Source organism: Triturus cristatus, chromosome 7 (assembly GCF_964204655.1).
Source record: "Triturus cristatus chromosome 7, aTriCri1.1, whole genome shotgun sequence".
Classification (NCBI taxonomy): Eukaryota; Metazoa; Chordata; class Amphibia; order Caudata; family Salamandridae; genus Triturus; species Triturus cristatus.
In genome coordinates, this window is record NC_140590.1 from 1,193,006,021 (window position 1) to 1,193,022,130 (window position 16,110).

At 43.3% G+C, this 16,110-nt stretch overlaps 1 protein-coding gene across 7 annotated transcripts in view; it reads right to left on the minus strand.

The window, feature by feature from the left end:
* Positions 1–16,110, minus strand: part of LOC146811566 (telomerase protein component 1-like) — a 1,575,504-nt gene that overhangs the window by 540,117 nt on the left and 1,019,277 nt on the right. For all 7 annotated transcript variants that reach the window (XR_014966741.1, XM_085618541.1, XM_085618539.1 and 4 more), the window contains 2 exons: positions 3,060–3,159; positions 1,044–1,199 (listed from right to left, as the gene is read on the minus strand). Coding sequence is in view for 6 of the 7 variants with exons in the window: in XM_085618541.1 (XP_085474667.1) it covers positions 1,044–1,199; positions 3,060–3,159 (256 nt within the window). In the remaining variant the exon portion in view is untranslated. The remainder of the gene's footprint in view (positions 1–1,043; positions 1,200–3,059; positions 3,160–16,110) is intronic.

The following is a 16,110-nucleotide window of genomic DNA, read 5'->3' on the forward strand; positions in this document are numbered from 1 at the left end:
CGCTCTGGATCCATACCCTTATCTCTTCAGCTACGCAGGGTGAATATCCACCTAACTAACACATTTTCACTCTGGCTCCTGAAGTCCCACCCTTCAGCGAACAGTGATAGTCAAATTTGGCTTACAGCTAGATCTTGGTCCGCAGATTGTGCTGGTGTAAATCCATTCAGTAGTTTTTGAAAAAAGAAGGCACACAAATATTCGTATATCTGGATGGTTGGGTCTGGGGGACTCCCGCAAGAGTTTTGCGGGAGCCCCAATTCAAAATTAGAGCATTCTGATTGGCCCAGGGATATTTTTTTTACCTTGGACTAATTCGCTCAACCTGTGATTTGCTGCCTGAAACATGAGAAAAATGTTGCTGGCAGCCATTACAGGACTCGTGGAAGTTATAATTAGCTCACTGAACTAGAAGTGGCAAATTTCCGTTTTTTTGGTTTTTAAAAAGGTACATTTGAACTAACTTTAACACCTACCTAATACGTTACTTTATCCTCTGATCTTATAGTAAAAATATATATATATATATTTATCATACACTGTTAATTATTAAGATTAATCAGAATTTTTATTGATACTTCTGAGTGCTCCTCCACCAAGCACCAGCTCACAAGGGCAGCTCTGCTTCTTGTCTGAGTGCAGTTTTTTTTATATACAACGCTAAATTCTACTAAACGTTTCCTTTTTAGGAAATAGGCTTTTGCATTTTTTTTTGCAGATGTTCTCAGAAAGACAGAATATCTCAAACTGGTGAGACAGGTATCAGAGTACTCACTGCTGAGGAAGGTTTGAGCACAAAGCTAAATGCCTCAGCTACATCAGTGCTGACAATATTTTGTAGAATGATGCAACTCAGAACTGCCTGTACTTCTAACATTTGAAAATAAATAAAAATAAATTATAAAAAAACGACAGGTGCAGAAATTAAGGGCTGCCATTGTGTAACTGCTGTATCTCAGCAGCTCTGCCTCTGCACACCACACTGCATACAATGGCTTAAAGTGAATGAATCTCAAGAGATTACAAGTCATTGTCTTACTCACCGATACAGCTGTCCAGGTCCCAGTTTTAAGGATGGTGATCTGGCTGTCCCAAGAACCAGTGGCAATCAGCTGCCCTTCTGGGTGAAAGGCCACACAGTTCAAAGGGTAAGAGAATTCGTGAGATCCAAGAAGCACACCTTTAGCAGAGTCCCACAGCTATGACGAAAGAGGAGGCCCAGTTAGAATATGAACCGGATAGGTGTGTGGATTGACACATGTGGACAAAGACACAGAGATAATGTAGCAAAGGGTAAAATAAACCAGAAATCATTAGGGTCTTATTACAAGAGGCACTGGCCATTCCGGGATGTGCGGTAACTCTAGTTACCGCACAATGCAGAATTAAAGGGTTGCGGGAATCAGCGCACCTTTACAATTTTCCTGGGGGTTCCATCTGTCCTGTTTTCCATGCCCCGTGTTTTAATGTCCTGACTGGTACAAAAATCAGTAAATTCACTTAAAACCGGTATTTTCCTCAATTATCAGTAAAAACGTCAAGTGGCAAACATAGGATGAATGCACATTAAAATCTGGTCTAGAGCTGCGTTAATAATACCGGACTAATAAAGGAAACAAAGACAGGAAAGTAATGTTACAAATGATTAAAGATGATTTTATATAAACTTCTATTTAAGTATTACGTTGGGGCCTTTGCATACTCTTAAAACAAACAAATGACCAGTATTGTTATTTTGGAAAGGCAGCAATCTCACATTTTCCCCAGGTTAATGTTGGCAGGTCGAGCCTGCTCAACTTTACAGAGGGAATAAATACCCAGAAAATATCGGGACATGCAGATTTGGGTTCTAACTGCCTCCAAATCTGCATGTTATGCCTCATTTTGCCGAGCAAACTCGGAGAAGGCGGCCTGGAAAGTAAGGGGATCTCGCCGGACCCCGGTTCCGGCAGCTATTTCTGGGCTAAACTGTCCTGGTGTCATTTTCCAACACAGGGATACAATGCATCAGTGTCTGCAGTGGTCTGCACTCCTTTGAGAGAAGCGACCTGCAGGGGGAGAGGACTTTCTTTTTTTTTCTCTTCCAGCCGAGCCCAAAACAAAGGCCTCAAATAAAGGGTCATCAGAAATTATTTTGTTCGAGTATCACCCGGTGAGAGTAATCTCGACATGCCTATACAAAGGAAGGAAACACAGGCCCACAGCTTATCATCACTTCACAAGTGCTTCGAGACATTGTGACTCGGAGGCCAGGATTTCACTTTGTTCAACCATTGTAACAAATGTGCATGAACTGTAAAAATGAAAGATCTATCTAAGTATATGAGTAATTACACAAATAATGATTTAAATGACACCTATTAACTCATTTTGTATTCAATTCTTTTACAGCGCTACTCATTCCAGTGTAGGGTGTCAAAGTGTTTTACAACACACAGAGACACAATAAATAATGCAAGTGTGAAAATAAATGCACAGGAAATGTTATATAACACAATGAGGGTTATAAGATGTAGAAATCCCATATATTCCATACTTCTAGACATTACAATCCTCTCAAAATTGCTGGGAACACAAAGATCTCAGCAGCAGGTGTTTTAACCCTGTAATATATATTTTAAAATACAGCCTCTTTGTGACCAATTAAGTAAACTAGAACCGAGTTACTGTCACATTTGGTCCTGTTGCCCATTTCTTTGAGCACTTCTTCTTTCTTAAATTAATGTATAATTTGACTGTCACACTCTGCTTTTCAGGTTCCACCCCTCCACCCATTGTGACGCCACCCCCTTTCGTCAGCCACACCTTGACCCCTAATTTATGGGTTACAAATACTTTTTTTCCCAACTCCAGCACTGGGAATAGGTGATAATTATCACAACTGTAAAATTACAATCCTGGGTATCCGATTTTCTCAAATGCAATAATAAACACATATCTCCAGGGCCGGGAACCTTAAATTATGTACCCGAGTGTTTTGGCCTCAAAGTGCACAAATGAAGTAATTTCCTGCCAATGTTGACTTGGACATCATGCTTTAAATGAAGTAGGGCACAAACCTTCAGGTGCATGTCCAAAGACACTGTGGCCAGCTGCTTTCTGTCTGGGCTGATGGAGCAGCCTGTGATTTGGCTTTTGTGAGCCTCAACACGAAGAAGCCTGGAGCAAGACAAGAAACAAAACAAGTTCTTACAGTGATGTCGTTCCATCCCGCTATAAGAGCAACATCAGCGATTACATCGATTTCCATTTCTTTTGCAACTTGCCACAACGTTCTTTTGTATCACAATCACCAAAAGAAAACAAAACTGTCCTCTATGAGCCATCAGGTCAATGTGCCAACCAAAAGACTGGTAGACTGGCAGATACAATCACACCCCAAGTGAGAAAAACAGTGCACGTGCAAAGTCTATATGCAAATCCAACAGAGCTAGTTCAGATTCAGAAGATAAATTGTGCTGGATCAGGAAAATTCAGAGCCTGACAGAGTTCAGTTGAAGGGTTACTCAATCACAAACATGACAGATATACCATCCGCCATATTACAAGCACATTACATCCAGATCTCCTGGTTTTATGGTATTTATTTTTTGACATTTCCGCCTGTATTTATCCGTATCTAAATTCAGCTCATTTTATCTGTATTTATCCATTTTCATTCTGTGCTCAGCTTAAAAAATATATTTGCCATGGGTATATTTCCACATTTATTTTACAGACTCATGTTTGAAGCTCCAATGGTTTTAGCCATTATCCATTAACAGTGCAACAGTCATTTGAAACCATATGCATTGAGGAACAGTTCAACAGCTATACTTCCGCAGTCACTTAACTTCATTAGTAAATCTTTAATTATTTTCTTTGACTCCCCCACCTGTCCATCTGTACAGCTATTGGTCTAGCAGTCGTGACTGACAGTAGTGAGAATCATCCAAAAGTAAACCTTTTTTCCACATTTAAAATAATTACAGAATGGATGATAGCTGGTTTTGTAGTGAAAACCGTGCTCTGCTTGCACACACTGCTATGTTAGCATAGGCATTTTGAAACTTTGCCGCCTTTGCACACAACACTACATGTATCTGTTGTTGTAAGTTAAACTGCTTGATTTTCTACACATGAGAACGGTCTGTTTTTCACATCCCTAGACTTACACCGCGACCTCCATCTGTACACTCTGTGCAGAAGCCTTCAAGGTTAAATAACAATGTATGCTGCTGATTCAGGTTAATCGGCCCACGCTCTAGACAAAACACGCACACAGCTGCAGACATCTAAAATTCGAGTACCTTTTAATATTGCATGGCATGCATGTTTTCGGGCACTTGGAGAAACACTTTCCAACTAACAGAGAGCGTTGCTGATCCTGTGACGTGATCCACCTCAGCGGATCTTGGAGGTATGGGGATCCCCATTTAAACCTAGAGACCTTCTATTATTATAAAACTAGCTACTAACAAGGGGAGGGTGGTACACAAGGCGCTATAGGACCTGTTTCCACTATCATTATAATATGATTTCTCCCTTTTTGTTTTATATGAAATTATAACAATGCTGATTGTTTTATTTCTAATCATATGCCTGCTAATGTTAGCCAAAATACTGCATCTTAGAGCACGTAGTTAAAATAAACATTTTAAACTTTTCCGTGTCTCTGATTACTCACGTTGTGGACTTGTATGAGAATAAAAATGAAAGAGTGTTCTTGATTCCCACCATTCCTGAGAGTATTCTAAGTCGTTTGTTTTGGGTTGTTTAATCATTGGTAGCTTCACTGTAGTACGGAGAATGAATGAGACCCTGATGCTAGTCGGATAGGGATTCTGGGTACTGAGGTGAGCTTTTTGGTACACCACAATTCACTGAGGTCCTGGTTTCCTGTGCATAGTTCTGTGCATGAGCAGAATCCCCGCAACACGGCGCACCTAACGTTTGGTCTTATATTTGAGACACTTTAGTAGTAGTGCTTATATTAGTCCACAACACCCTCACTTCTGTTTCCGGATGACAGAAGTGACAGAATAACCTTCATATATGGATAGATTATAGGATCATTCAAGCTTGAGATTTAAAAAGGTTCACATTTTGAATTACTACCCATTTGTGCTACAATTTCTATAAATTATTTTTCTGTTCTGTGTCGTTATGGGTGAAGTTGTTATAGCTCCGCATAGTCGAGCAGCGCTCTGGTGTCACTTGACGCAGTATGGGGTGCCTGCCGATGGTATGGCTGTGATCTTTGTGGTGAGTGCCGATGCGGCCTTCCCCTATGAGCTTTACTACTCTTGGGTTACGTTTCCTGAAGTTGATGGGGATGATGATACATTCAATACTTACACTCCCACTGCCATACCGGCGAATTATACAACGTATAGGACACTAGAGATTCCGATTTCAGCTTGGCAGCATCGTATTTGGTTTAATGGTGCCCTCCCCCACAGTGTGCCTCCGGTTCGGATGGGACCTTTGTCTATCCCTGGGGCCACTTGGCCAGTCTTGGCCGGGTTCACACCACATCCACGTTATTTACAAGTCCCTGTGGACGAGGTACGTTTGCTGCATACCTCCTTGATAGCAGTTCATAGGGCTTTAGTGCAATACGTCTCACGCAACCTCCAGATGGGGGTACCTGGCGGTGTGGCGCATCCAGTTGGAACGACCGGGATGTTTATTAATCCCGTCATGGTTAATTCGGTAATGGGCAAGCGCCCCCAGAATAAGGATGATATGCCTTATTGGCTTGCTGGGAAGTTTGACCAGCTGGAAGCAGTATTTCCTAATACGATTCCTGTAGAAAAACACAGGATTCTTACAATTAGTTTGCAGAAAGACTTCGTGCCTGAGGTGATCGATTGTGAAAACTGGGGTAAAGTATTTGCAGCAGTCTATGCGAAGTGCTTCGGCACACCGTCTATAACTGTACTGCCCTCCGTGATCAAGCGTGATCAGGATGAGCACGGTCCGGAGGCGGCGGTCGAGTTGGGAATGAGGCTTGTCGGAGTGTTTGACGTAGTTGCTTATCTCATCCTTGCTAATGTGAAGGGAGATGCAGTTAACTTTCAAGTGTCTAATGCTTGGCGCCTCGTCGCCGACAAACCCCGGCAGTTACCGAAAATTATTGCGGATGCTTATAAGACCACTGGCCGCAATAGTTTGGGTGTTAAGCCTTTTGCTAAAACAGCAGCTCAACGGCTAAGTCTAATAAAGACGACCGTCCAAATTTTCCAAAACAAAATTGGACAAAAAAGAAGCAGGGGAAGCAGCAACAGAAACTAGGGTCGCGTCCTGCGTCACTGATACCGGTGTCTACTGAGCGCACATATGATTTGAGCGACCGCACGAGAATAAGTCTCCTGATAGATTTCAGGTTCCTGATCAACGTTCTCCTCGTTCTTCACAGGGAACATCGGGCTCGCAAGCCGGTGGAGGAGAACACGGCAGAGGTCGGGGTGCCCCACAAGGACATGAGCAGTCCCGCCCGGCTGATGGTAAAGGCAAACAGGACGACTTTCCACGTCAACGTCCTCAGTTTCAGAAAGAGAAAGTTGTTGCATTAACCGCGAGGTATGTCACAGATAGTGAGAACACAGCTTCCGAACCAGACATGGGCCCTAACGCTGCTAGACAGCGCAGCGGAGGTTACAATAGTGCGGCAAGTACTGCGTCCGTATCTGAAGGCGAGAGCAACTGACATGTTTATTACAGTTGAAACTGCTGACACTAGAGTGGCTCCCCCTGACAGACTATATGACCTCTACATATGACATTTTGTTAGCCGAGGCAGACTGGCCCCCACCTTTTGTTTTAGCTGCTCCGAGAGGGGAGGAGGTATTCCTCCCTAGTTTCGCACACACTGTGCCCAAGGAGCAGGCGCAGAACTCTTCAGAAGAGTGGGCTCTGGCGCTTGCGTTGTACCATAAACAGGTTGGATGGGATAAACTTTCTCCCAGACGCGAGATTCCGTTGCGGTCTATGCCACAGCCACAACCCCAACCCCAACCCCAATATCCCATGCAGCGAGAGGCTAAAGCTCCCGTTGCGGAAATCCTTGAACAACTGGAATATCAAGGAATGATTGAGATGTGTGTCACCCATGAACAATCCTCTTTTTACAGTGACCAAACCTGATGGGTCGTACCGCCTATTTTTGGATTACAGGCATTTGAACTCTCATTGTCGGACGTGTGCGGTACAGAACACCCCCAGTTCTGCCCTAGTTGGCAGTCTTGTGCGTAAACGGTTTAAAACCACACTTGACATTTCCAATGGCTTTTTCAGTCATAACCTGCCTCTCTTAGTAGTCAATGGACAGCCTTTACTTCTGGCGGCAAACAAAGACAATTCAAAAGATTAGCCATGGGCTATAAAAACAGCCGGGCGTCTTCGCCGCACATGTCGTCTCTTTGTTGGTTGTGACACCCTATCCTGCACTTGAGGCAGTGACGAAAGCCAGTGTACCGAATTCCAAAGCCTTACATCCCTGTTGGATACAAAGGGCCACTTCACTGACGTCTCCGGATGTCACATTTATCTTTGATTCCTCATTGCAAACTCAGGAGTACTTACAGTATGAATTTGTTCATCCTCCTCCTTTGTCTATGCACCCCCTTGAGGATTACCATTGTATCATTTACACAGACAGTTCGGCGCAACCGGCGACTGATTCTAAGCATGCTTATTCAGCAGCCTGTGCAATAGTGGTGGGTACGATGGTAGATGGAGAATTTAAGTCCGATGTCGTGCACACGCAGGCATTAGGAGACTGCACCGCCCAATTGGCAGAGCTACGTGCTCTGGTGCTTGCACTAGAGTTTGCTGACCCCCGTGTGACTACTCTTATTGTAAGTGACTTACTACTGTGTTCAGTCTTTCAATGGAAATTTATTCTTTTGGACTCAAAATGAATACCATGATTCCAAAGGTAGCCCAATCAAGCATAAAATGCTTTGGGTTCGAGTTGCAGAACTTAAAGAGCGTCTGCCTCTCGTGAATGTAATTCATACTCTTGGTCACCAGCGCGTAGGAGTACACGCTGTTGGTAACAGTTTAGCTGATGAAGCAGCGAAAACAGCAGTGGCGACATATGTAGTAGCAGCGGTTACAAGATCTAAAAGTAAGATTGATGATGACATCTTGGCAGCTATTGCTGCAACATAGTAGGAAGGTGTTTTCCCTAGTGGTTTCCTTTCTAAATACTCTTTATCATGTAAGTCCTGATAAAGTTCCCTATGTGAGAATTAACGACGTTGGTGACAGGTTGATTCCCAACACGGACCGGAGACTTTCCTTGATAACAGCTGCTCACGAGGGCATGGCCTCGGCCCATGCCGGCGTTTCAGCGACTGTCACCATCTTACAGCAACATTACTGGTGGGGCGGATTGTACAAACAGACTCGTGAATATGTACGTACTTGTGACATTTGCCAGCAGATTAAACCTTCGACTGCTGTGCGTCCGCCATAAACACCGCTGTATATATCTAATAAACCTCTTGTGTGTGTTTATGTAGACCACTGCGGTCCTTTCTCCTCTGATACTGCGTATAAGTACATCTTAGTTGCAGTGGATTCGTGCACACGTTTTCTATGGGTTTGGCCACAAAGAAGTGCTGATGCTCTCACTGTCATCAGCGATTTGCGTGTCTTTGTGGGAATTTTTGCATGTGGCACCTTCCATTCTGACCAAGGTCCAGCGTTCGCCTCTAAGGCATACAAGGAAGCTATGGGATCTTTGGGGGTGCAGGTCAAATTTTCGTCTCCATACCGGCCTGAGGGCAATTCTGTTGTGGAGCGAATAAACCATGACTTAAAGCAATCCTTAACAGCTAGGGTTTTAGGTACTGGCAGGAACTGGTTGGCTCATTTGTATAGGGTACAACGTGCACTTAATCTCCCGAGAAGGTCTCTGGGTGGGCGGACACCATACAAAACGTAGATAATCATTCTGCTGTGTTACAGAAACTACAAGAGACTCGAGACAGTCTTTTCCCTCCACATCTGGAGCTGAAGCTGCTCTACAGATTCCGGTAGTTGGCTGGCTACCCCGAGTCAGAGACCTGGTCCGTCAGAAGGTGGAGAACAAGGAGGAGTTCGGCCCCTCTTATCGTGCACCAGTTCCAGTGCTTGGCGTGCAGGGTACAAGAACAGTCATTTTACCTCCACTTCCTGGTCGCAAGGATAACAGGTACATCTCCATTGACAATGTCAAACTACAACAAGTGGCCGATTCTTCTTAGTATGACTCAGCGGCCTCTTGTCCAGCAATGCTGAGACATTCAGTTTTGGCCCCAGCAAATACGAACAGGCCTGACATTGCCATTGAGATGCATACAGTTACTAATCCATTGTTGAATTCACCGGCTGGTGATCCACATGAAGATACTGAGTACACCTACCCCACAGATGTGTTGTTGCCTGCAGTGCAGACAAGTGCAGTTGACCAGTCACGTTTTTCATTTGACACTAGCTCTACAACATCAAGAGCCCCATAGAAAAAGTCTATTTTTGTTGTTTGGTTTAAAAGACATTTTTGATCCCCCCTTGGACTTACTTCTGGTTGGTGCTCATCTCTATTCATGTAGAATGGATTTGTGGTTGTCTTTTTTCGTCTGGTTAATGGACATTACCTAACCGTGAGATCTACAATTAGGTTAAATTGATGTTTTTGGCGCCCCACTCATCACACACCGTGAAGAGGGACCAGACTTTTGTTATCATCACTGCCTGGCCTGTGTTAGATGGGATTGTATGGGATGCTGTAAAATTTCTAATTCATGGCCCCACAGAGGTGATAAATGTCCCCAATGTACTTCGTGTTTCTATGGGGGACGTTGTAAAACAGAACATACACTCTGACAATTGGGATGTCCATTGAAGTTCTCTTTTCTGATTTGAAATATTATGCTGCGTTTGATGCTGAAGATTTGTACTTAGACTCCGCAAATTATGCAGAGTTGTTTTGTTATCAGCACTATGGCAATCATTTCCTGCATAAAGCAAATACATTTAGAAAAGTGGTTAATTATACACACTGGGAACATTGCCTGGCTCCCATTGAAGGCAGTTCGAAAACTTTATTGAACAAATTTACTTATTTTACTCGTTCCAATCCTGAAGCCTTTTATTTTAAAGTGCCTACTAAGGCCACTTCCAAACTTAGACTCACAAACACAAAATTACTGTATTCAAAGTCCTTTATGGATCCATTAGCTATAGGGGGCTATGAGCTGTGGAAAGATACAATTAATCTTAAATCTGTTTGGGGTTCCAAAAACTGGCAGGTACAAGGCACAGAAGCTTTATATTTCGCGTGCCTCATCCCGACCCACATGTTTTTTAATTCTACTATTTTTCAAACCACTTGCTTTGGATTGGCTACTGCTAAAAAAAACGAATGCCCCTGCCATTCCTGATCTGGGTGCTTATTCTACATGGGACAATCAAACAGACATGTCAATTGATGAATTGCCGGCCCTAATTACTAATACCTCCTTCAACATTTCTAGTTTGGATCCACAAGGTTGGCTATTATGGCAGAAAAGTTCAGATTCATGCCAACTTCGTTTTCTGGGTCTCGTCCCGGGTTACACGCAGGTTAGGGAAGACCCCCGTTTTGATAACGCCCATTCTGTTACTACCTATTCAGTAGGAATATTGTGTCAAAGTTGGCTTAAACATTCCACCTTAGCGTCAGTTAGGCATCATTTAGCACAATTGACTGACGCTGTTGATTTGAATGACCTTGTTAAAGGCCCTGTAGGAGGCAGGTCCAAAAGATGGGTATATGCTATTTACAACTAAGTTTGGAAATTGTCTCAAATTGAAGCTGCGTCCAGATTGAGGGCTATTGATCAAGCTAATTTAGAAAAAGTGCTTGCTGTCGTTGATAATAGCATTAATACTCTTTCTTCCAGAAATTACATCTTAGATAATATTGTATCATCTGTTGTGGATATTGTTCAGGATGAAGTGTCTGTTTTGTACCATGGTCAAAATCAATTGCGTTCTATAATGCAGTTTGCTTGGACTTTGCAAACCTTAAAGTCTGGGAAAGTTCCTTGGGACTACATGAATACCTCATCTTTGCTTTTACCGTTTAATTTGACTGAAAAACAACAGTTCATGTCCATGAAGGATGCCACATATTCGATATAACATATAGAAAAATTGGAACCCTTACCATTCTTTGTCGCTGAATCTAATTCTGCTGTTTGGCTCATCCATGGGTTAATAACACTGCCTTTCCCCTTGTTTAAATTCAGTTTGTGTATGAAACACTATGCCCTAGGCAGATATGAAACATTAGGCAGCGCCTATCTGCATGAAGTTTGGTCTCTGCCAGTCACATACGGTATCCAAGGCCATTTGATACGTGCTTGTCCAGGGGGTCTACTGTTGCAACTTTATAGCTTCTGTTATCTAGAGAGCCCTGACGAAGTTCCAATGGAACGAAACACGTTGGCTGTGGTTGAATTTTAAAGATTGAAAAAAAAGAATAAAGGATAATTTTGGATAAATTGGAAGCTTGTTTTGACTCTACTCTCTGGTGCACCGTCCTTTTCTTTAAAGATTTGCGTATCTGATCTTCAGTGGAGCGAAAGTGCGGCGAGCTCCGGACGTTGTGTGCACAGATTAAGGACTGCCTAAACAGGTTACAAATCCTCATCAATTATTACTCGCTATCTGACTCTGAGTGTCCATCAACCCATAATGTACCATACATTCCTCTCATATTGATATGTCTTCCTGTGATTGGTCAGTCCTTTCTCCGACCAGACTTGCCTCTTCCGCCAGTAGCCATCCTTCAAGTCTCTCCACCAGCTCACAAGTGAGCTGCTGGTATCTTTTAACTACTGTATGTGGCAACACACTGCTCTATATGACGTGAATATTGGTCTGTCCCCCTCAGTCAGCGAGTACAGTCCAGCTCAGCAGCTGGTACATGTGATCTTCCCACGAATACATAAATAGATGACTAATAAGTTTTCCATGTCACCTTGCTTTAGATCTCTTATATAGTGTCAGATCTCATGAGGTATTCTTATACAGGGTTCTCAAAAGTCGGTCCTGGCAGGCCGGATCCTTTTAAGATAATTAAAGTTATCCAAAAGTGGATATGCTAAAAATCTGGCATGGATCCGGCCCTCAAGGACTGACTTTGGAGAACCAATCGGTTTGAAGGTTGCAGGAAAAAAGTAAAAAAAATCTTAGCTACAGTTGCACTCCACCACTCATTGAACCAGTAAACATAATAACCCAAGAATAATTTACCTTAAATATAATTTTATTTTAAACAGCACCCCCCTCAAATTCATGTTTTAAACTGCAAAAGTTTTTATTCAGATTTTATTTACACCTACAAATGAAATATTTGTTATTATGGCATTCTCCCTTTCGAAAATTTGAGCTTTGAATCTATTTATTTAACTGTGTGTTTATTAATCCAATGTGACTTTTACCTTGTGCTGCTTTTATGGCTGTTGATCGAAATAAAATTATTTACTGACTTTGGAGAGCCCTGTTCTTAACTAATAGACACATATCCTCAGGTTCTGAAATGAAACCTAAATGTTAGAAAACTAACATTGCTGACCTCCAGTTAATCTGACCAGTGGGGCCGTTGGCAACCTCAGCCCCCTTTCCCAAAACTCCTCACCCTCTTCTAAATTTATGTCTTACAGGACGATCAGTGCCAGTACCGCCTGGCAATAAGCTCGTAAACAGCAGGGCAGAGGAGAGCTTGTCTCAAACTGCCTTGCTGGCTCGAGTAAAGTGGCACTGAGGGGCAGTAGAGGAACTGACGACACTGAGGCAGGCTGCAAGGCCTCAGTCAGAATATTTGTTCTGGCCTCCACTGTCCATAGGGGCAGTTCAAAGACCTCAGAGCCTTCCCTAGAATGGCGTAGCAGAACTTTCCATTGGCAACACTCCTTCTCCTAGAGAATCTGCCTAGCAGCAGATTGCTCTCCGTTTGAATGTTCCCAGGGTGTTGGATTGGATCCGGAATCCTTTCAGCAATACCTATGAGCGCCAGTAGGTGGCGAAGTGTGACTCCACACTAACGCCTTTCTGTTCAGAAATGACGTGCGGGGCCTTTATAGGTGCCACTCCCATGCACTGTCATCAGTTGCTTTTGAGACTGTCCGCTCCTCTAGACGCAGAGCCCTAAAAGCAAAATGTGACCACTGTGCAGATTCCTAGACTTGGTATCTTATTAAAGGATAGAGGCCAACAAAAGAACAGAGCATGGGAGGGTTGGTGAGGAATCTGCAGCTAGATGTAATCTCTACCAGAAAGAGCACTACCAAAAGGATATAATTTGTTCTTCCGATACAGACTTCTAGCTGCAGATTCCTCACCTTTTGAATAGATACCAAAGTAGTGTATATCTGGATGTGCTCAAACCAGAACATTAACCAATGCAAAAGAAGCCCTTGAACAGGCTGAGAAAGTACTAGCAGAGTTTAACACAGTGACACTCAACAGAAAATTAGATAAACTCACGAAAGATATAAGAAATTACGACAAGAAGGTGACTTATCCATATCTAGCTGACGAGTACTATCAGCAGGATAGTCTGGGCTTTTTCACAAACAGGAGCAGGCAGAGCCCTAGGAAGTTCGCAACCTTCTCGGACTCTTCCTTTGGCAGTGGTTCTGATAGTAAGCCCGACAGACCGTCCACAAGTCGCCAAACTAATCAAGGCCACAGATATCAAGAAGCCCAGGATTTTTTTAGGGGACAGCCATTGACCAACCAACACAGGGAGGGGGCAAGAATAGGGTTGTAACAGACCAAGGAGTTGAATCAGGGGCAACACCAACCAGAGAGGCAATTCACAAGTCAGATTATCCCCACAAGAATCACACGGCGAGATTCAAACACGCTGCCAGACGTACAGATGGTAACAGCCATGGTTAACACCTCACAAACATTGGTCAATAGCCCTTTGGATCATGACATTGGGAACCCATCGACTCAAACCATTCCTAACAACATGCCGTTGGCAGCCAGTGACTCCTTGACATTAAATACGATGAGCCCCCATAACTGAATTGACAGAAATGACTGGCAAGCCCATCTCTGACCCAATAATAAATCTCTCTAATCACACTCTTTCTATTGAGGAGAAACAGATTCTCTCCAAGGGACTCACTTTCATCCCCACGGCTCCTCCTGATTCATTCAACATCAAACTAGAATTGGAAAGATTTTTCAGAAAGATCAGACTGAAATACTACTTCGCAATCAAAGAATACACCCCTACTTCTCCAGCGACAACCTTTAAGCCACCCTCTAAGTTTATCCCGGCAGCTTACTTGATGAGCCAAAAGATCCTGGCCTACGAGCAAATAGTCCTAAAAGAGACTATAGACCTCCTTAGCAATAGGAGATACATTAAATATAATGTGACAAAAGAGGAGACTTTCCCTTGACACCCTTGGAGCTAACAATACAATTGTCATCAAGGCAGCTGACAAGGGGGGGCGCTGTGGTTCTGCAAAATACTGTGGATTACATAGAAGAGATATCACAGCAACTCAGCGTACGGGAAAGTTACACTCCAATACTGAGAGACCCCACTCCAGAAATCAGAAAATTGATCCAGGACCTCACTCAGAAAGGGTTGACGGAAGGTTACCCGAGTGGACCGGAACATGAATTCTTGAACAAAAAAAGACCTCAGAATCCCTACAATCTACACACTACCCAAGGTACACAAGTGCATGGATAAACCACCAGGTGTTTCGGGCTGTGGTTCAATTCTTGAACCCCTCAATCAGTATATTGACAACTTCCACCAACCTTGGGTGATCAACACCAAGTCATTTGTAAGAGATACCATGCACATCATTCAGCTGGCAGATCTGATATCCAGTTCACCATGTCCTACAGCAATGAATCCATAAATTTCCTGGACCTCACATTCCAAGTTGAAGACGGATTGGTTTTCACTTCGTTATACAGAAAACCGACTAAACGGAACACGCTTCTCAAATATGGCTCACATCACCCCAGAAGCCACAGGGACAATTTGCCATATGGACAGTTTCTGAGGCTAAGAAGAAACTGTACCCACAGAGCAGATTCTTTTAAAGAAACAGATACTCTCACTCAACGACTATAGGAAAGGGGATACCCCATTGGACTACTCAAGCATGCCCGTAAATGAGCTTGGTACTGTCCTTGAGACATTCTCCTGGAGGTTAAACCCATAGAACTGGGAAAAGGCAATCTTGTCTGTGTAACCACCTATAATCCAAGTAACGAGATTAAGAAGATCCTGAAGAAATACTGGAATCTGGTGGCGAGCGAACTTGGAACCACAGATGACCCGATCTTTGCTTTCAAGGAACGTCAAGGATTTTGTTGTTAAGGCCAACCTAGAAACTCCGCGACCACCAGATATTAGGAGCAAGTTGAATTTACCACCTCTTCTGGGACACTACAATGTAGCCACTGTAAGGCCTGCACCTTGACCATTGAAGAAACCTTATTCATACTCCAGAGTAGGACATACAACACCTCACAGCACACCAAATGCAATAGCACAAATGTAATATACGCCATCAAGTGTCCGTGCGATAAGGTGTATGTGGGGCAAAAAACTCAAAAGGTGAAAACTAGAATATTACAGCACTTCAGTAGAATCAAGTGTAAGGTGCAGTGGGCTCCCTTAGTTGAACCTTTCAGCAACAATAGCCACCTGCCAGACACTCTCAGATGGTGGGTATTGAAAAAAGTCTACCCACACCCTAGAGGAGGAAACAAAGGTGTGACCTTAAAAAGAGTGTAGATGGATACACTCCCTGGACACAGTCAGAAGCGGGCTGAACGAAATGGAAGAAACCTTTAGACAGACAAGCCAACTACAATATCGCTGACACTAGTTGGTGCAGAGACATTGTTTCCTTCCATTACCAAGACCAATATTTGGATGTCTGTAGCCTTAAAACATCCAGCACATGTTTCTACCCTACTGATTGCTCGCACTACTGAATGCTTGGACACGCGCACGCATCACTCCTAATTAAACTTCAGTGTCTGCTCTGACTAGCACTCACACATCACACCCGGATATGAATTTGAAGCCAAACATGTCAATTACTG